General features: G+C 49.0%; 1 protein-coding gene across 3 annotated transcripts in view; it reads left to right on the top strand.

Annotated features, from left to right (window-relative positions):
• Window positions 1-22209, top strand: part of anks1b (ankyrin repeat and sterile alpha motif domain containing 1B) — a gene marked incomplete at its 5' end in the record, with an annotated part of 200103 nt that overhangs the window by 129176 nt on the left and 48718 nt on the right. For all 3 annotated transcript variants that reach the window (XM_080022088.1, XM_080022087.1, XM_080022092.1), the window contains 4 exons: window positions 5567-6234; window positions 6654-6776; window positions 8929-8998; window positions 11057-11163. In XM_080022088.1, coding sequence (XP_079878214.1) covers window positions 5567-6234; window positions 6654-6776; window positions 8929-8998; window positions 11057-11163 — 968 coding nt within the window. The remainder of the gene's footprint in view (window positions 1-5566; window positions 6235-6653; window positions 6777-8928; window positions 8999-11056; window positions 11164-22209) is intronic.

The raw sequence follows: 22209 nt of genomic DNA, 5'->3' as shown, positions 1-22209 counted from the left end.
TTTACACACAGTCTACTCATGCACTATCCAGTACATACACAACATTTGAAAACACACACACACACACACACATACACACACACAGACACACACACAAACACACCACATCAATGATTCTAGTGACAAAAAATAAAAAAAACATCTTCATCGGGGGATGTGACAGACCAGCCACTGTGGGAGAAGTGCGGTGGCCGTGGCAGTATAGTGCTGCTTACGGTAAATTGGGAACGAATGTGCGAATTCAATATCCTACCGGTCCCCTGGCGACTCCCGGGCAGGTTTAGATGGATACGGGCCATCAGACATGAAAGAACAGCACCTGACTGGGTGTCTCATCACTCGCTCCCTCTCTCCACCTCCCTCAGGGACGGTGCGTTTAGGGCTGATCCCTTTTCACGGCCTTGCGAAGGGCTGGCCCTGGAAAGCCGGGGCTTCGCCTCCGCAGCCACGATGAGATCACAATAGATCGGCTGTATGAAATTGGCGAAATGCTCCGAAAAGCGGGGGGGGACCGGGTACTCAAATCATCGGCCGCGAGTGCAAAAGCCATCCTCCGTAAGTACCACAGGTCACGAGCCCGTTTGCTCAGCACCGGCGATCCCCCGACGCACGCCTGACAGCCCAGCGATGCTCCGTGGAAGGGGATCCAGCTCCATATAAAAACCTCCAGGATGACTGACGGCTCCGATATTACTCCGCAGCTTTTAATAACAGCCTGCGCCTCGCCGTCAGAGGCGCACGGTGAGGAACGCGGCGTTATCAGTCGCTCTGAGCCTCAAACGGGAAAACATCCCATTGTATGGGAGATGCGGCGGGGGTGGGTGGGGGGTGGGTATGTCTGCGTGGAAGAGCGTCGGAGAATGCTCCGGGAAGCGGGAGATACTTTACGTGTGACATATTGGGTTGAGAAACCGTATTGTTCGGGGATGGCTGCCACGGGTAATGTGTGAGGAATTAGTTTTGCCGCGAGGGTCGCAGACGCCGGGTTATTGCGTCGTGGGCCGGGTGCTCTGCGGGCCGTGGCAATATCGCAGAATGCAGACAAAACAAAGCCCGCAAGACGATTGCGGAAATGTTATTGGTTTACATCTCTTAAATCATTTGGGAAATGTGAAAAAAAAAAAAAGAAAAAAAAGAAAAAAAAGGCGTCCTCAATAAACTACGGGAGGAAAAGACCGATTGGTCCTGACACCCGTTGTGCTTCCGCGACCGTGTGATCAAATACTGCCTGTTTACCTGCCTGTCTTTCTCAACACTACCCCCTTCCCTCTCTCTCTCTCTCTCTCTCTCTCTCTCTCTCTCTCTCTCTCTCTCTCTCTCTCTCTCTCTCTCTCTCTGTCTCCCTCTGTAACTGACACACAACCACGCTGTATCTCACCCAGTATATTGCCTTCCATAATATTTTGCCCTTCTTGCGTTCATTACTTAAGGCCTGCATTCAATATAAGGAGTGTCGTTTTTTTTTTTAACTATCCGGCAGTCAGTTCCTGTAAATCAATTTGACATTTATGACAAAATGTTTTTCATTAATTATAAAATGTATGAACGTCTCTGTTTATATTGGAGGGATGTATTCAAATTAAATGATTCAGTCAATGAATAATTGAAATCAATATTTTTAGGTACCGTTGTATTTTTATATGTTCCATGAAAATTCCAATTATTATGACACATATCTCACAAAAGCCATTTCCACAATGTTAGTGCTGCATTTAATTCATTCTTTATCTCACGACAGAGCTCAGTATTTCCAAATGCAGAACCATGTACCGAGGCTTAAAGACGGGTGTATGGGCGCGAGGGCGAATGGCAAACTCGAGGCTTCAAATCCTCTCCACAGTAACCAACGGGTGACGTACGTCCATTTCCCAGCGGTCTACGATACAAACAAGGAAAAGCGATGTCAGCTCGTCTCCGTCTACAATAAGATAGATTCAAGATTCAAGAGGTTTATTCGTCACATACATATACATACTTTCATACATATACGCAGAGTATGATGAATGTGTGAGGATATCGAGACTGAAGAAGCGTTCAATTTGGAATTCCCCACATCAACGGACGACTGTGACTCCTCCAGCCTCTCGCTTTGTGACCGACCCCCTCCGCTCCTTTGAAATCCGTTCTCTTGAATTCCTTTTTCACTCTTGTCCCTTCAGTGGGCTGCCAGTCAACTGTTTATTCTGCCCCGACTCTAGAGTATCTTAAGCTGTCTTGGTGCTCTCTGTTTCTCTCTCTCTCTCGTCTCCTCCTTCCCTTGTCTCTCCCTGTCACTGCGTACCACTGCCGTGCTCGCCCTTAACCCGCCCTGCTCTCTCTCTGTCTCTCTCGCTCTCGCTCTCTCTCTTTCTCTCTCTCGCTTTAACTTCCCGGCTTCCTCTCTGCTATTCATCACTCGCGTCCGTGTCTGTTACCCTCCCTGGGGCTTTCCAGCTTTCACTGCACTGCCTCAGTGTCTCTCTGCAACACTCATTTGCACTTCTCCGTTACTCTGCCTCAACCCCATACACACACTCCACTCCCTCTGTGAACCGGCCTCCTTCGGCCCTTCACCCCGGCTCCCCCCCGTCTGTTTTGTTTTTCTTCCTCTTTTTCCCCTCTGTCTTTCCCTCTTCTCTTTTCCCCGGTCCACCACTCTCCCCCTCTCCCCTCGTCCCTCCGGTCGTCCGCCCCTCCCTGTGCTGAGCTGCGGCGTCGCCCGGAACTGCATTTGGCAGTGAACCCCTGGCTCCCGCCGTGACGCGATAAACAATTGTTAACAAGCAATTAAAAGCGCGGCCTTTAGAACCCGCAGCCGGCGGGAGTGTGAACACCGGGGTCGCTCTGAGCGTTTGACACCGACGACGCGGCTGTGAATGTGTGCGCATTATCAGCCGCGTCGGCAGAAAGCACGGCGGCCCGGAACCTGGACCCTGGTCTTACCGCGCTCGGCCGAGAAAGCACCCTGCCGAGCGCCCTGCCGAGTGCTTTCTTTGGGGTACCGGTCGATACAGTACCCGGCAGCAGTGACACGGGTTCTGGGAAGGTGGCTTTTCCTGGGCTTACTTGCGGTATGAAAATGAAAGGGGTAAAAAAGTGCTTCTCTCTCTCTCTTTCTTTCTCTCTCTCTATCCCTCTCACTCCCTCTCTCTCTCGCTCTCCCCATTTATTTTCAGCACCTCTGCACTCAGTCCCAGTGCGTGGAGCTTCTGTTCCCTTTCTCTTGTTTTGACACTCTACAAAGACCCACCTCACCTGCTTATTTGGCCGTTCGGTAAATTGGCGCTTCCCTTGAGGGCCGGCGACTCTCAGCCTTCCAGAACAGCTGGAAGTGGGCCTTTTTGTTACCATGGCTACCAAACCACCTGTTGCCCTTAAAAAAGGAGGAGAGGAATAGAGAGAGAACTGTCGGAAGGGAGCACAACATTTTGATAAGCTATTGATAAGCAGTAGCCTACTGTACAATTCGTAGCCTACCATGGAGTCATTTTATAGATAACCTTTGAGAAGTATGATTTCCAGTTTCAGAAGTTTTTGAAATCAAGAAAAATGAAGCCAGCAATCACAGCGAATGCCCGTTGTTAAACCTGTATTAAGCTAATGTCCACAGAAATAACCACTCTAGGAAACACGTTCCCCGGCTCACTTTCTTTTCTTTTTTTTTTTTCTCGCACATCTGCAAACCTGAGAAACGGAAACCCCCGAAACCCTGCAGGATGAGAGCCCTTTAATCAGCGTGAATGATTCTAATTTGGTTCTCCTCTGGGCCCAGATACCCCGCTCTCATTTACATTTCCTTGGGTAACCCCGCTCTGTGTCGTGCTGTGTCTCCTCCCTGTGTCGTGGACTTACGTTACGCAATCTTTGCATAATGCCTCAACGAGGATCCGGTCAACGAGGAGGAGGGGGAGGAGGAGGAGCAGGAGTGGGCTCAGGTGATCATAGCCCAATGGAGCATCAGCGAGTATCAATGTTTTTGAGTGACATTTGCAATTACAAGGCTATCCTAGTGTCTGTGACTGTGTGTGTGTGTGTGTGTGTGTGTGTGTGTGTGTGTGTGTGTGTGTGTGTGTGTGTGTGTGTGTGTGTGTGTGTGTGTGTGTGTGTGTGTGTGTGTGTGTGTGTGTGTGTGTGTGTGTGTGTGTGTGTGTGTGTGTGATGAGAGAGTAGTGAGATGTTTATCGTAGGAGGGATTGTTAACATGGCCCTGTACACAGTCCTAACACGCAGCGACAGAAAACAGAGAGAGAGAGAGAGAGAGAGCGATCATGCCCCCTAGAATGCCAGAGATCACATACACAGACACCCACCCACACACACACACACACACACACACACACACACACACACACACACACTGTGAGAGCCAGGAAGATAGTTATTTTCATGGGGATTTCTGTGCGATATTGGACATAGCAGCTCATTATGCCATGGTCTGACTTGATCTCACATTATAATCAAGTCATGACTGCAAGATAAATTGAGGCTACTTTCAGCCTCCGGTGATATAATTCTTCATCTATGTGTTCATGTATGTAACTTTGAATGTGCATTTCCTTTTATTCAATTTTTTTTTTTTTTTTTTCGGTCTGCATCTCACCTAAGCATGTATTCATTCTCATGCATGACTACCGTACACACCAATAGGTTGAATATGCCATATGACCCTGATATGTGCGTTTGTTAGTTATGGACCAAAGATCAGAACACACTGTGTCTCTTGTCTGATCCGTCTGTCTAATTTAAAAAAAACGTGTGTACGTCGTAAATTCCCTTTGTTATTCTGAGCCCATTAACTGTTCAAACATTGTTAAGACAGTTCTGTACCACAATACAACCTGTTATTATCTTGCTGTTGTGATTTCTCCCCCCTTCGAGTAAACAGACAAGTGCGTATTTCCCATAACAGGCGACAACAACAGCTTGATTTGCACAACGAACACGCGTTTGAATATGTAAATCACGCACACATGCACAGACGCCGGCAGACTAACGTCGCTCCAACTTATGCAAGTATTCGGGGGGAAAGGAAGAATATGAAAGAGCTGCTGGTCTCCTCTTTCAAGGTGACGGGCGGAGACGGTGGCTGAGAGCGTCCACTTGGCTCTCATTACACCTCAAAGAAACCCGGTCAAGTGGGCGCATCGGCCCTCATGAACGTTTGCGAACATGCACAGGTTCAGACCCAACACACACACACACACACACACACACAATGCGTACACACACCGTTGCACCCAGACGGCGAGGGAGCACGCAAGTGTTATCAAAAGTCAGGAGTTGTCCCCCCTCCCCCTTTGCAGATGCAAGCAGCTTGTCTACAGATGAGCGGAAGACATATTGCCTCCCTCTTATCTTTATATTTGCAGCTTTGCGTGTCATCTTTATTTATTTATTTTATGGAATTGCGCTTGCTCCACTCACTGTCCTACAACTCCCCTCTATCTCCATTGTGCAATTTTATCATAAAATGTTCTTCATTTGTGAGTTAATTTGACTTTGTTTTCTTCGTGAGAGTCAGCTCCTGGTACCGTATGTAAGGACAGGAGTATCTCATCTTACCCACTTGATACGTCTCTTTTCGCAGACGACGGGCCTTACCAGCGGGACCCTCCGCCCCCCGCCCATCCCCCTCCGGCCACCTCCACCCTGCTAGAGGACCGCAGGAGGAGCCACGTTCCAGAGGAATTCGTCGGCCTCCTCCACGGATCTTCCCCCGCCTGCGAAACGCCCGACACGCCTTATCACCTCTACAGCCCCAAGCCCCACAAGTTAGTTGCGCCGGATGGCCACGGCAGCCTGCTGCGCACGCCCGAGTTCAGCCTCTTGATCCGGCCAGGCGGACCCCCTCAGGTCGTGCCCAGGTCGGTGGACGAGTCCTCACCCCCCAAGGACCCCCAGAAGCCGCAGGTGGTCTACCGCACTGTCTTCCACACCAGGGTAAACCAGGACCAGGCCCCGCAAAAGGACTACAAGCGGGCCTGTCCGCCACGCGGGTATTCCACCCTGGGCCACCCGCCCTCCTCCTCGTCTTCTTTTTCCCACAATTCCTCCGGGCAAAACGGGGACGCGCTGGTGCTGAGGGGGAGCCCGGCGGAGAGCCCGGCCAGGGACGCCGCGTCTGGTGCCGGATACGAGGAGAGGGCCTGCACCCTGGGCAGGATGAGGTCTATGCCCCGCAGCGTTCTGGACCTGCAGCTGTCCAAGACTCTGTCCAAGTCTGACTCCAACCTGGTGGCTGTGTCTCCTATCCAGGTATGCAGCTTCTGGGTCGCAGCCAGACCATGTGCATTAGTCAGTGGGAGTTACTTACGGTACTGTTATCATGAGGGTTGTTAAAGCCTAAGGACAGTATGAGTGTAATAAAATAAAGCTCTGCATTTCTGATTCAATTTGTAGGCAAGATGAAGATAAAAGGTGCAGAATGAGATCTGGTAATTTAGCTGCATCTTTAATGGAGTATCCGAAAATATTTATTTGTGAGCCGCTGGCAACAGAAAAAAAACAAACTTGCGAGGTTAGCTGTGAAATTTCAATTAGTTTTGAGCGCAAATGATTTTCTTTACCGTCCAAAATGTACATGCTTCTTGATCTGGGTCTAGTACATATATATATATATATATATATATATATATATATATATATATAGTACATATTTTTTTTCATCTTCCCAGGAGGAGCACAGTTGGGGCTCTGGTTCTAGGGGGCAGGGCCCTGGCAGTCCCAGCCCAGGAGAGGGCACTAGTCCAGGGGGAAAGCTCGAGAGAACACCCTCCTTCACTGCGGAGTGGGAAGAGGTAAGAAGCACCGTGTAAATGGTGTAGACCAGTTAGCCTATTTAAAAATAAATCTAGTTTCAAACTGCAGGATTTTTATTATACGCAGGAAACTTCCCCTGCCCTCACGATGCTGTAACGGTGTTATTGTCATGAACATGAGAAACCACACGGGCGGAGAAAATTACTTTTTTAAAGGTGCTTTGTGTAACAGAGGGCCGTTTGTCTTTCCATCTCGGCGTGCGTGTGTGTGTGTGTGTGTGTGTGTGTGTGTGTGTCTGTGTGGGTGTGTGTGCCCGGGGCAACTCCGGTATTGCACGGTCACTGACACACATCCGAGCCGGGTCACCGACCAGGATGATCCATACATAGACTCAATTTATTGAATCACAAACACGCACGCATGCACACACACACACACACACTCGCACAGATGAAGCATGTTGTCTTTAATTACTATTTACAAACTACTTTGCTTCATGCAGTTTGTAGAAAATTGTGTTGTTCCGTGTGTGTGTGTGTGTGTGTGTGTGTGTGTGTGTGTGTGTGTGTGTGTGTGTGTGCGCACAGTTCACTTAATTTGCACACATGTGTCTTCTTTATCAGGCAGTGTTCCATCTACCTTTCAAACGTGTGTTCGTTAATGTTCATTAACTCTGCGTGGCACATAACTTGCTGACGGTGATGAATTACCATGTGGAATTTTTTTCCCCACAATTCCCAGCAATTAACTTGACCTTTACTGTTTAATTGCAAGCTACAGGAAGAGACAAGATAAGTAAGCTTTAGGGAAATTATGATGCGATATATGGGGGATTTTGGAAGGGGGGAAAAACAAAGTTGCGCTATTTGCAGCGTGCACACACCCCAGTAAAAAGCTGCATTATTGGCAAGGGACCAGCTCCAAGGGGAGCGCTGCAACAGTCTATGAACCCGAGATAGCTCAAGTCATTAGCATTACAGTCCCTTAAAGGGAGGGCTCGCCTTAATCGTCACCTTGAAAATTGCTTATAAGTACTGTCGGTGCTGATCGTCTTGAACATTATTGAATGGTAATTAGGAGCCCGTACATAATTAAAGCCACGCCTATACGGTGCATGTTTACACTCGGAACACTAGGCGGTTCACAGAGGACAACAGCAAACTCGGAAAGGGAGGAAGCAACTCTCCGATGTACCACACCGGAGACCAGTCCATCAGCAGTTTGCCAACAGGGTTGTTTTAATGGTGGAGAGTGGTATGAACTATGAACTAGAGGTCTTCCCGGGTCCCAAAATTCAGACCGAAACCGTTTTATTTTTTTATGTTTAAATGATGTAGCCCGCTCACCTGCGAGGGTCTCGAGTTCGGGATTCGGGTAGAGAGGTTTGGGTGTAGACAGGTGACAGGCCTTCTAAAACTAAAAGCACAACGATTGCAGTTAGAATTGGGAGGTACCTCATTAGCAAGCTCAATTCGTTTGACCGGCCCGGTCGGCCCAACGAGTCGGTGCTCCTGTTCTGTAAACCATACACCGTGGAGCAGGACGGCCATGACATAAATTTAACTGGATAACCCGGTTGTTCTGGCCCCGGCGGACCCAACGCTGAACAGAGGCTGTGTGTGTGTCGCACAGTTGAGTGGTTAACAGCAGATCTCGGGTCACACCACCACCACCACCACAACCACCTCGCCCACCAGACCAACCAGCAGGCAGAGACACGAATAAAGCTGCTTCGAGGTCCCAAACAACGGACTCCGAAGGGCCTCTCCTCCCTCATCCCCTCGTTCCCTCCCCGCTCTCCCCCCTCCCCGGGGGTCTTTTCTTATCCTCCACCGCACTATACAAAGTGGAATGATGACGGCTGGGAATTGGCCTGGTGTTAATGATCACACATTCGACACTTGAATCCAAAAATAGTTGGCTTTATTACTGTCAGTGGGGAAATGACTTTTCCCCCTTTCTTTCACCCCCTCTCCCTCTCTCTCTCTCTCTCTCTCTCTCTCTCTCTCGCTCTCTCTCTCTCTCTTTTCTTCGCTTCTTTATCTCCGCCCTCTATCTGTCTCTCCCTTGCCCTCTCTTTTCCTTCCTCGGTTTTCTTGTTGCTCTATTTCTTTGCTTCTGTCCATCTCACTCTCCTTCTCTTTTTCATTATTCTGAACCCCACCATCTTTCTGCCATCCCTCCTTCCAGATCGACAAGATTATGAGCTCCATCGGCGCAGGCATCAGCAGCGACCTGGACAACAAGGAAGACGTTTTAGGTAAAAGCCACATGCGAGTGAGAGAGAATGTGTGTGTGTGTGTGTGTGTGTGTGTGTGTGTGTGTGTGTGTGTGTGTGTGTGTGTGTGTGTGAGAGAGAGAGAGAGAGAGAGAGAGAGAGAGAGAGAGAGAGAGAGAGAGAGAGAGAGAGAGAGAGAGAGAGAGAGAGAGAGAGAGAGAGAGAGAGAGAGAGAGAGAGAGAGAGCGAGGAGAGAGAGAGAGAGAGAGAGGCAGATGTGTGGGTGTGAGAGAGGAAGAGATGTTCCTTGTAATAAATTGGACTTTCCGACGTGCCACTCATCAACGCTGCCCTCGGAGGGGAAATCCTTCAAAGCGCCGCTTTCCACAACTGCTTCCCTCGTACGTTTCTCTCCCTCCCTTTCTTTCTGTCTCCTCTCTCTCTCTCTCCTCATCTGTGACTGAAGCATCCGCTAACCATGGTAACCAAAGAGAGAAATCCCGTTCGTGTTAGCCCAGCCCCCAACAAAGCTTGCTCTAAACACACACACACACACACACACACACACACACACACACACACACACACAAAGCGAAGAATTATCCATAAACTATCGTGCATGCGTATGCATGTGTGGCTTATGTGTGTGTGTGTGTGTGTGTGTGTGTGTGTGTGTGTGTGTGTGTGTGTGTGTCTGTGGTAGGCTTCTCAGCTTGCAGACAAAGAGGCTAAGGCTGATCTGATGGTTAATATAGGCAGCCAGAGAGAGCGAGAGAGAGAGAGAGAGAGAGAGAGGAGAGAGAGAGAGAGAGAGGGACTGAAAGAAAGACAGTAAAGTGAGGGAGGGAAGCAGAGGTGGGGTGGGAGGGACGATGGAGAAGGGGAGGAGGGCACAGTGAAAGGTAGAGCCGAGAGAGCGAGTGAGGGTGGGAGAGAGGGAGAGAGAGGGAGAAGGCTGCAGAAGCATACAGATGAGAGTGGGAGTACTTGATAAAGAGAAATCTACAGCGCAGGCAGCTCTCGCTCTCTTTCCTCCCTCTCACTCTCTCTCTCTCTCTCTCTCTCTCTTTCTCTCTCTCTCTCTCTCTCTCTCTCTCTCTCTCTCCTTTGCACACACACACACACGCACACACACACACACACACACACACACACACACACACACACATACACACGGATGCATGCATGCAGCACACTCGCTCTAGCACACACACTCGGGAAGCAGCCAAGCAAGCGCAACAGCTGAGAAAGAGACCACCAGCGCAGGCAGCTACGAGCACACACACACACACACACGCGCACACACACACACACACACACACACACACACACACACACACACACCACACACACACGCACACACACACACACACACACACACACACACCACACCACAACATACACTCTTTCTCTCCCTCTCGCTCCTTCCTCCCTGGATCTATACCTCCAGCCGTATCTCTGCTCCGTTGCTCTCTTCTCCACCAGGATTCTAACCCCTTTGCGGACAGCGTGTGTTTTCTGGATACAACCCTCTTCGTCCTCCTCCTCCTCTCCGCCTGCAGCTCTCTCCTTCTCTCAACTCGCTTCTGGCTGGATCTATAGAGCGAGAGAGAGAGAGGGAGTGTGAGAGAGAGGGAGAGAGTTAAAGAGAGGGAGAGAGACCCTGCTCTCCCCTTCAACTTCCTCCGCTTCCCCCGTCACCACCCACCGCCAGCCGCCTTCCCCGAGCCCTCCCGTGCCGACGCTCTGCCTCCCTGCCATGCCTGTCCCCCTGGCCTAGCGCCCCCCCTGACCCGCCCCCCCCTCCAAACTCTTCCTCTTCCCCTCCTTGCGCCCCCGACCCCCCTTCCCCCGCCTCCGACCCCTTCGTTTTTGATCCCACTGACTTGCCCTCGCCGAAGGGCTTGGATTTAGCCGTCACCCACCACCCCCGTCCCCCCTCTCCCCTCTGCCCTCCCGAAATCATGGCGGGCTCCTTCGACAGCCACTTTGCCCGCCACAACATGATGTGGCAGTGCCAGCTGTCGCAGCCGGACTGCCGCTGCTACCGCGTGGATGGCTACTCCCTGCTGAAGCGTTTACCCCTGCACCCCCTCATAGGCCCCCGCTGCCCGCTGCAGTCCGTGGGCCAGTGGCTGGACTCCATTGGCCTGGTCCAGTATGAGAACCACCTGCTGGCCAACGGCTTCGACAACGTCCAGTTCATGGTGAGTGGTGTTTTTACTGTTTGGGCTGTTGTGTATGTTTGGGGTGTTTGGGGGGTTTGGGGTCGTGGGTGCGTTGGGTCTGTTTTGCCTTGTTTTACCCCCCTCCTCCATTTCTGCCCCCGTTTTGAATTCCCACCCCATGTTTTTTTCTGTGCACATATCTTCTCCTCTATCTCCTCTGTTCATATTCCTCCTGTCATCAGTTTTCTCATCCCGTTCCCTCACGGCTATCTTCATATTTCAGTCTTTTTTCTTTTTCTTAGAGTCTGCCTTTTCCGCTCTCCCTCCCTCTCTCTCTCTCTCTGTCAGATGTCTCTTCTCCCTACCCTTCCGTTGTAGCTGCATCTTCCCAGTGATGCCATGTGAGGTCCTCCCACGCATAGTAGTCCCACACACACACACACACACACACACACACACACACGCGCGCACACACCCACGCACGCAAGCACGCACACACGCACGCACGCACGCACGCACACACACATTCACATTCGCACATTCACAAAAAACACACAAAGCTCTTTCAAATTCACTGCACTCGTTCCAAAAACACAGGCGCTCGCTCCCACAAGCGCAGACACAGCGGGCGAGGTTGCACCTCCAGAAGCACTTGTGTGCACTTGAAACACTGAAACACTCCAAAATGCACGCGACTACCTGTAGCATGCAGGTTGGAGACCGACCTGTCCTTTTGCATTCCTCCCATCCTCTCCTCCTCCTCCTACAGTGCTTTCATCTCAAAAGAGGGAGAGAGAGAGAGAGAGAGAGAGAGAGAGAGAGAGAGAGAGAGAGAGCGCACCTCGTGTTCCTTTGATTTAGCAGCTTTGAGGGGATCGTTTCAATGTGTGTGCATACAGTATGCGGTTGAAAAAGTGAATACCCATCAGCATGAATAGGTAATTGGGGCGAGACACATTTAGTGTCCTCATAATCAGAGGAGGCTTCAATGCTGTTTTAAATTATTATTTTTTTAATATTTGATATGCGCCTCCGGATTCATTCTCGCGATTCAAATAGGTTATTAGTGTGACAAAATCCCAGCAAATCTTGTTTTCAAAGGTTTTTCCAGATGACTCTATAAACCACCTCTACCTGTGTGTGTGTGTGTGTGTGTGTGCGTGTGCGTGTGTATGTGACTGTGTGTGTTGTGTGTGTGTGTGTGTGTGTGTGTGTGTGTGTGTGTGTGCGTGGCGTGCGTGTGTGTCTAGTCGTTCTCCGCGGCTTACACCATCAACAGGTAAGAGAGAGAGAGAGAGAGAGAGAGAGAGCGAGAGTGTGAGTAGGGGGAGGGGAGGGGGATTATAACTGCGACAAAGACGAGAGAGCGCGGAAAACGAGGAATGGGGGCGGTGGGGTGGAAACTGCAGCAAGGGAGGAAAACGCGGGAGAAAGGGGACGTCGAGTGGATGAGTGCGCCGGAGCAAAGTTCACCTGCCTCACCGGCGAATTTGAGCGCTCACGGGGGCCGCCTCCCGGACCCCGGGGTCTATACGACGGCGGATTTAAGTCGGCACCGGCCGCCCCCGCATCCACCCGCATCCTCCTGCTCAGCCATTCATCGCGGCTCGGGAGAGTGTCTGCACAAAATGACGATCATGTGTGTGAAAGGAATGTGCCGCCCGCCGTCCGTCCATTCGCTGTGACCTGCATCAATGTTCCCTTTTGGTTTCCCTGGCAACTGCAGGCAGAAACAGCATTCTTATCTCTCTCTCTCTCTCTCCCTCTCTCTGGTTTCTGTCACCTTCTCTCTGTTTTTCCTCCTCTCCCACTCCATGCTGTATCTGTGATGCCCACGCGCGCGCGCGCCCTCTCTGTGCCCATGTGGGCCAGCGTGGTTGTCGGAGGCTTGAGCTAAATGGCAAAGTGGTCTTTGGAAGTTACGCCTGGATGTTTTCATGGAAAAAAAAAAGATTCATGTTATACGCGCACGTGCGCGACAGAGAGACACTGTGTTTGAACTTGTCCAAACTTCTCGCAGTGCCGCTGAGCGCCGCGGCTCGTTGCCATTCTCCATAATAACCCGTCCCAGCCCCCTGCTACAACAGCAGCAGATACAAACCTCATCAATATGTCCCCGGCTTCTCTCCCATTAGGTATTCTCTATGCCCCCAACACACACGCCAACCTTTTCAGCTTCCTCTCCCTAATCCTCTCCTACCCTTTAAATTATCTGTTTATTCGCGGCAGAATAGGGCCGTCATCTTCCCCACTTTGTATGCTGATGGCACCTGCTCGACTGTTATTTATCCCTATGGGGAGACTCTACGGTGCTTTATGAGCCTGGTCCGTCTGTGTGTAGACACCGAAGCAGGGGTGATGAGTTTGAATCGTTTTGTTTTTTTTAAACGCCATTTTTTTGCATTGTTAGTGTGTGGGACCGCGGAGCGGCGTGATTTATCGTCTGATTAGGATGATTATTATCTGATGATTAACTGATTGTATTCGTTGTGTCCGACATATTAGGGGAATTCGCAAAGGTCAGTGTTTGACAACCAAATGAGCTCCCTCCCAGCTATTGCTTTTTGCGCCTCTATTCATCTAGGGAGGGGAGCCCTGAGACACGCTCTCAAACCTCAAAGTTAAATAGTGAACGAAAGGAAAAACACGAGTCTAAAACAACTTATTTTTCCAAGAAGAATTGAGCACGATAAGTCAAAATACTCGACCCGAAATTGAACGGCAAAAGTGTTGCCACCAACATGTAGCTGTGCTCTCTCTCTGACCAACGTGTCGCAATGTTTAATAGTTGATGGTTTGACACAATTCAGGAGCCATTCCAGCAATGGGACCGATAACCTTATCTGTTCTTATTGTCTCTTATCTGTTCCAGTTCAATTTTCTCTTCTGACCCAGGAAAATATATGTATAAAATAACAAAACCCCAGTGATTGCCAAATGATCTTCTTTAAAGCAGGCGATAGCCAAGGAGGATAAATGTGAGGCGCGGTGTATTGTATTTAGTCCAGCAGTTGCACGGGTCACATAAAAAAAGATCCTAAAAGATCTTTCATCCCCTTCTACCCTTCCCTATCCTGACTGGAATTCCTCTAACTCTCCCGTTTGTCTTTTTGCGTCAAATTAAAAAACAAAAGACAGAAGAACTCGCTGTTTGACCCAGTTGGAGCCGTTCCGTTCGGCTCTTGAACCTTAAATCCTCCTGACGAATCTACCGGCAAGTGGCTCTGGACAGAAGCTCCTGTTCAAGGAGAACGAGACGCATGCGTCCCCTAAATCAGTGACTCTCAACTTTTCATTCATATCAAGAACCCAAAAATTTGGTATGCATTATTACCTGGGACCTGATTAGAACTCTGGGACCCCAATCCGAGAAGATTTTTTTTTATTGATTGATTTTTAGAATCCAAACTTCTAGACCTGTCTATACTGTACTGTAGTTAGGGAGGTCATAGTGAAACTGTAATCAAAAGAGTCATTATTGTGTTATTCTCTAATAGCGCTAACACGTCTTGCGAATTCAATAACGGTGAAGTTTTACATGTAATCATTTTGAAACCTCTTTGAAGGGCCCTCAACATGGGGATGGGTGGTTGAGAACCACTGCCCTAAATCATTATCAGTTATTATCAGCCCTTACAAGCTCCATCCCTGGATCCAATTCCTGCTCCCTTCCATGTACTGTAGGCTGATGCACATACAGTACGTCCACACCCACTCACACAAACACAGATGAGTGAGTGAGGTAGATCGGAGGGTCTTTCTGGGCTCTCCTCTATTCGCCCCCGTCTTCGCCGGCTCCTCTGAAACCTTTAGAGCCTTTAGATGCAATTATTATTCAATAGGGCCGAGTTGAAACCGAGGCCCTGCGACTGTCAGGGTTACTTCAAAGTTCCTTTGAGCGCGCCCCGCTCCCTTTCTCTCTTCGGTTTCTCGCTTCGCTCCCTCGCTCTCTTTCTCACTTCCTGTTCCCATCTCTCTATCTTCGTCTGCTCCATTTGGGAGCTTGACAATCTTGAAGTTCTCTGGCTTTCGTGCTGTGCAAGCGAAAATCAAACACAGCAAACAGTTAGTATTCCTCCACCTCTCGTAGCCTCGCAATTATTTATAGCCTAACCTTAAATTAATAAAATATAATAATCTGCTCAACAGATGAGTGGTGCCATGTCAGAGCCTTTGTGGCACCAGATAAGAGCAAAACAGTGAGTGAAAATAATGATATTTCTTTCACCACGTTTTGTTTCCGTTATAATACTGCAAGGAGACGCTCTGGTCAAATTCAGCGTTAATTCAATATTGGAGATCCGGTTAATGCCAAACAGAAACAAAGCAATTGCACTACGGTAATGAAAAACCACTGTTTTTTTTTTCTAACTCATATCTCGAACAGACTTGATGCTGAATGTATTTCACCCAATTCTGACCTCAGTCTAGACCCACACACACACACACACACACACACACACACACACACACACACACACACACAGACACACACACACACACACACACACACACACACACACACACACACACACACACACACAAACACACACACACACACACACACACTATTACGACCACTGCAGCACACTGTCCACTAATGCAGGTTATCGGAGGGAGGGCGGAGCTTGTCACCTTATCCAGCCAGTGAAGGACGGAGGGGCTGCTGGAGTATTGGGGGCGGGGAGGGGGGGGGGGGGGGGGGGGGGCGTTGTCATGGAGAGCTCGGAAGACGAGCCTTTACATTTACATGTGAGGGACGGTTACAGTGAAGGACATCAGATGGAGATAAATTACTTGCATCACAAGCGGCTGTGCGTGAGAGAGGGACGGATAGAGAGAGGACGAATAGACTGATAACGTATCACCTCGATGGAGAGGTGAGGAAAGAGGAGGGCGCTGGACGCATCATGGCACCGGAGCAAGAAGCAAGAGACGGAGAGCGGCGTGATTCACCGCGGTGTGGGACACTCGAGTGGGATCGGCATGTTGCCGGGCTCATTCAAGGTTGTTGCCACGCACGGCGTTTAGAAAGCCAGAAAGGGAGTTCGATAGGCCACTTACCGCAGATAAGCACCCGGCAAACACTTAACAGCCAAGGAGTCTTAATGTGACCGGTCTTTAAGGAAAGCGCAATTTCACATTGCCAAGGTCCCCTGACTGCAGCCCCATTACCCTATACATCGCCAATGTGCTCAACTTCACAAATCACAAATCACACACTCGCACGCCAGCAGAGAGGAGTGTGACCTGAATACGGAAGTGCAGGACCACAAAGAACAGATACGGGATATCATGTGAGGTGGGATAACAAAGCTCGGTTTTTATCCTACCTTGACAAGTGAGCTCAAAGGGATTGGAGGAGGAGTTGCAGGAGGTAATGTAAGGGTAGGATAAGATGGAAGTAGGCTGGGAGGAGGTGTTCATAGAGGTATTGTTGGAGTAGCAGCTGATGTAGGTAAAATGGGAGCAGGGGTTGATGGAGGTGAAGTTGCCGTAACAGTTGATCTAGGTTATTATGGGAGCAGGGGGTGATGGAGGTGATGTTGGAGTAGTAAATGATTGAGGTCATTTTGCAGTAGGAGTTGATGGAGGTCATGTTAGAGTAGGATATGATGGAAGTACTCTTGGAGTAGCGGTTAATGAAGGTATTGCTGGAGTAGCAGTTGATGTCGGAAATACGGGAGCAGGAGTTGATGGAAGTGATGTGGAGTAGTGTTGGAGTAGGAAATGATAGAGGTCATTTTGGAGTAGGAGTTGATTGAGGTATTGATGGTGTTGGAGTTAATGGATGACATGTTGGAGTAGGAAATTATGGAGGGTTTTTTTGAGTAGGACTTGATGGAGGTCATTTTGGGGTAGGAGTTGATGGAGGCAATGTTGGAGTAGCAGTTGATGTAGGTAATATGGGAGCAGGAGTTGACGGAAGTTAGGTTGGAGTAGGAAATGATAGAGGTAATGTTGAAGTAGGAGTTGATTGAGGTATTGATGGAGTTGGACATAATCGTCGAGCTGTTGTAGTGAGTAGGAAATGATGGAGGTATTGTTTGATTAGGACTTGATGGAGGTCATTTTGGAGCAGGAGTTGATGGAGGTAATGTTAGAGTAGGGTATGATGGAAGTCATCTTGAGTGGGAGTTAATAGAGGTATTGTTGGAGTAGCAGTTGATGTAGGTAATCTGGGAGCAGGAGTTGATGGAGGTGATGTTGGAGTAGGAAATGATGTTTGAGTAGGACTTGATGAGGACATTTTGGAGCAGGAGTTGATGGAGGTAATGTTAGAGTAGGGTATGATGGAAGTCATCTTGGAGTAGGAGTTAATAGAGGTAATGTTAGAGTAGGGTATGATGGAAGTCATCTTGGAGTAGGAGTTAATAGAGGTATTGTTGGAGTAGCAGTTGATGAAGGTAATCTGGGAGCAAATGATGGGGGTAATGTTTAAATAGGACTTGATGGAGGTCCTTTTGGAGCAGGAGTTGATGGAGGTGACGTTGGAGTGGACGTTGACGGAGGTAATGTTGGGCAGGGCTAGCTGGAATAGGTCATTTCCCCAAATAATTGGAGGGGGCAGGCGGTGGCAGAGGGGCAGCAGTGACGGGATAAAGGGTGATTCGTTGCAGCTTACTACAGAGGACACAGCGTCGATACGGGCGGTCGGGGTTATTGGTGAAATTAATTTGACCCCTGCTACTGCCGGCATAACATATTCCATAAACGGCATCCACCCACGTCCACAGTCTCAATAAAGACGGCGCCGCAGATATTTATTTTTTCTGTCTGTAACGTCAATAAAAAAAAAAAAGGCAAAAATAAATAAAAATAAAAAAAGCAAGAGCAGTCAACTCACGCTTTGCAAAGAGTCTGAGGGAGGCAAATAAGGAGAGTGCGGAACAAATGATGCTAAAATGTGCAGGGAGAGGGGAGAAGAAGAAGAAGAAGAAGAAGAAGAAGAAGAAGGAGGAGCAAGGGGACAGAGCAAAGGCACCGCCACGGCAGGGGAGAGGGGCGGCGTCAGGATGGGGACTCTTTGAGGAGCGCAGACTTCCGCAGTCAGCAGATGTGCGATCCCGACCGAGAAGACGTTCACTTTGGTCCCACCCCCCCCCCCCCCCCCCCCATTCTTGCCGCCTCGCAAACAACTCCTCGTGGCAATTAAGGACATTGCAGGATCTTGAACCACCAGATGTAATGGCCCCTGTTCTGTTTTTCAACCAGCGATGACAAAAGAAACCTAATGAATGTCACGTAAAAGGCAATTACACTAAATGGATGAACTTGTTCCTTAATAACGCGAAATTGAAATAATCTTTTTGAGATATTGCCTTTTGTCTTTCCGGTCGGTCGGACAGACGGACGAGCGGACAAACTGAGTGGGAAACATTCTCTCCTCTGGCTAGAAATTGGAAGGCAAGAAAAAAAAAGGCACAAAGAAAATTCGGTATTTGCATTTGTTGTCCGTGTATTATGTGATTAGTTCTATTTGTGAATCGTCCCCCTGGGAAACGGCTTTCAGATTGTGTATTCTTTTAAATTCCTGCTCCCAGAGGGATTGCGGCTTAGAGCGTCGGCGCTCCGCTTTGTGGTCGCGGGATTGTAGGGTAGCAAACGGGACACGGCAATTTCACAATTCAACTTAATCCCGAAGAGTTTGGCTTTTCCGTCTCAAAACAACGTGGCTCCGGTCGTCCCTTGATTCTGAGCTCATCGCTTCACACAGTAAAATGAGGTTGTTTCTTTTTTTCTTTTTTTTACAGAATAACAACCGCAATGAACAATCAGACGTAGACTTCTGTGCGTCAAGATGCATGTTCAGGGACCGCTTGGGATCAAATTTTGCCTGCCTGCTCCGCACGCGGAATATCTGAGCTTTTATCTTTGTTTTTCCAGCTTAAACTCCTTGACCTTTCATCAGTACTGCACTGCCGCATTTTCTGAAACGGGTTCGCTGCAGCTGTAGGGTGTACTGTAACTGTAGCTTGGCTGGAGGTTAGGTTGCGGGTTTCAATTTGAATTGAATTGTTTGACCGAGTAGACCTTAAATGTAAACACACATATGACAGATGGGGTCCCTGAATGCATATGCACTACCACGAGCAATGTTGCCTACATCTAGGCGGTAGAACTTCACGGTTTACTTTCTGAACCTGGAATTGCCCACACCTGCATCCCTAACCATGTCACCAACGTGTTTCGAGTGATTGGATCTTTAATGTGTCGCTGGAGCCGTCTGGTGGTGCTCAGATTATCCAGCACACATTTTGATGCCGTGCCTGAACCAGGTCTTAGAGGGATCACTTGCGTCCTGCAAGTGATGTGCATCCCATGATCGATTGCCCCCCCATGTGGAAACGACAGAAGAAATAAGCGATTCAGACAAAGGAGGGAGAGAGAGAGAGAGATAGGAGAAGGGTGCAAGCATTAGGGGTCTCCGGATATCTTTCTCTATCACGGGGTCCAAAAGGCAACTATTAGTCATGGCTTTGAACCCTTCTACAAGGGTACTCCGAGATACCAGTTGCGCCGGGTTCTATTAATCAGTCTGGATCGTGATCTATGAATTCTGCATTCTCAACAAACACGCCGACAAAGAAGTGCGAGCAGAGTGGAGGTCACAAGAGGAGCTCTTTGATGACGTCACATGGGGGACTGAGGCGCCGTCCACACTGTTCCCATGTAGTTTTCGCCACAATTACCGTAGTCGAGTAGGAAGGGACCAGGGGCGGCGGCAGCTCCGGAGGTAGGGTGGTCCCCTGGCAGCACGAGGGTCGACGTGTCGGCTCCCTCCTGGCTTATTTGCAGAGGGTCTGCTTGAGCAAGACACATAACCCCTTGGAGAGCTCCCGACATGCTGGGTGTCTCCCTGCAAAGCTGACTGGCATTGCTGTACGACGGCTGTGAGGCATGTAACGTGTAACACGCTTGGAGTGGCCTATAAATGCCGTTTATATACCATTTACCGAGGTGTTTCAAACAGGTCTCGGCGCAGTTGGGGATGGAGGCCCAGAATCTTTTGATAGGAGCGTCTTTTTGTCAATCAGATTAACGGGTGGAAACTCGTTGAAACAGTATCTCACAGTTACTTGGCATTGCACGGTATGTTTTCATGCCATTGTTTTGTTGGAAATATCGGGAAAAGCGTAATTAAAGCAATCACAGCAAGCATAATGAACTGGAACCCCTCTTCAAAGCCGGTAATAAGCACTGCATTCACAAGCATTTTTTTTTAAGGGAAAACACCGCGCTGGATGGCACTGGATTAAATGAACTGTCAAGATGACGATGTTTTTCCCACTGATTTGCACACCGGATCACTCCTAATCCTGCGTAAGACGTGGACGGACTGTTAAACCACTTCAACAGGGATTTTCCCTGGCACGTGTTCCTCGGGGCAGTCAGGTTTTTGGGGCCTTGGCCAAACCTCCCATGTAGACCAACGTCCACAGAGACTGAATAAACCCCCCCCCCCCCAAAGGCATATTTGTTATTTATCCGTTCCGTCTCGGAGACAGAAGTGAAAACGATGGAGGGAGAAAACGGATGGATATCTTTCCTCCTCGTTTCTCTGCCGCTGGATGCCTATCTGTGTTATTGCTTTTGACAGGAGAGGGAGCGCGGAGAGCCTGACTGGTCTTATTCCCCCCGAGTCCCACGCCACTACAGTGGTGTGTGTGTTGGTGTAGGTGTGTGTGTGTGTGTGTGTGTGTGTGTGTGTGTGTGTGTGTGTGTGTGGGGGTGTGAGCTGGAGTGCACCTGGTGGTCTTGTGATCAAGAGAAACACAAATAGGTTTTGTGTGTCTGCCTGAGCTGCTCCATAAGCACACCTCCTCTCCGCCATTTATCCTGAGTGCTTTTTTCCTTCCTTCATCCCTTTCTTTCCTTCATTTATTACTTCATCCCTTCTTTCTTTCTTCGCTTCCCTCCTTCCTAACCTGATTTTCCTTCGTCCCTTGCGTTCCCTCTCTTCCGTCCTGCTTTCCGTCCCTTCATTCCTTTGCTCTTTTCTTTTTACCTTCTTCCCTCTTTTCTTTCCCTGATTCCTCCCTCCTTTTCCTCTTTCCTTCCCTCCCTCCTTCCTTCCGCCCCTCCCTTCCTTCCCTCCTCCCTCCCTTCTGCACTGCCTTCCTCCCTTCCTTTCTTCAGTCCTTCTTTCCGTCCTCCATTCCTATTCCCGCCTTCTTGCCTTTCTTCCCTCCCTCCTTCTGTCTCTTCTTCCCTTCCTTCATTGCTTCCTTCCGTCCCTGCCTTCTCCCCTTCTTTTATCTTTTTTCCCTCTTTCCTTCCTTTCTTCTTTCCTTCTTTCCTTCCTCTCCTCCTCCCTTCCTTCCTTCCTTCCATCCTTTCCTTCCTTCCTCCTTTTTTCCTTTCTTCCTTCCTTCCTTCCTTCCTTCCTTCCTTCCTTCCTTCCTTCCTCGTATGTGCCTGAGTTTCTCTTCGCTTCTGGGCACCGCTAAATTCGCCGTGTCCACATATCCTTGTTATGCCTTGTTCGATAGAGAACGTGACGTCAGGGAATGCCGCTTGAAATTTGGCATTTAAATTCAATTTAGCCCGGAGGAAGGATGTTTAGTCGGCGTTAGAAAGCATTTGCCGTCGTCTTTTTGAAGACAGAAACTACAGAGCAGAGCTTGTCCTGTGTGCTTATCCATGATGTCATAAGAATTAACAGGTCCATGAAGAATTAATTGGAGACGATGGAAGAGGTGACTTTGACAGCATAATTTCCCGGCAATTTTATTCATGTTCAACCACAAGGCAATGTGTGTGTGTGTGTGTGTGTGTGTGTGTGTGTGTGTGTGTATATATATATATATATATATATATATATATATATATATCACATTATACAGGGTGTAGTGTTAGACATCACTTTGAAAAGGAGTCTTTTAAGAAAACCCTTGAACTGAAATGTCTTTGGAGGCCCACGAAATCGACCCCATCCATCAGCTGCAAATTTTGCAAACTAGCTCTAAACTCCCAATTCCCTCAAGGAGATTTGGCTTTTAACTTTCTTTTTTTTTTTTTTTTTGAGCGAGAGAAAGATTGACAGGCTGTTAATACACTAACTGACCGTGTCACCGTCTCCTT

The sequence above is a fragment of the Zeus faber genome (genome assembly GCF_960531495.2).
Source record: "Zeus faber genome assembly, chromosome: 21".
Classification (NCBI taxonomy): Eukaryota; Metazoa; Chordata; class Actinopteri; order Zeiformes; family Zeidae; genus Zeus; species Zeus faber.
This window is presented reverse-complemented; position numbering and strand designations above follow the sequence as displayed.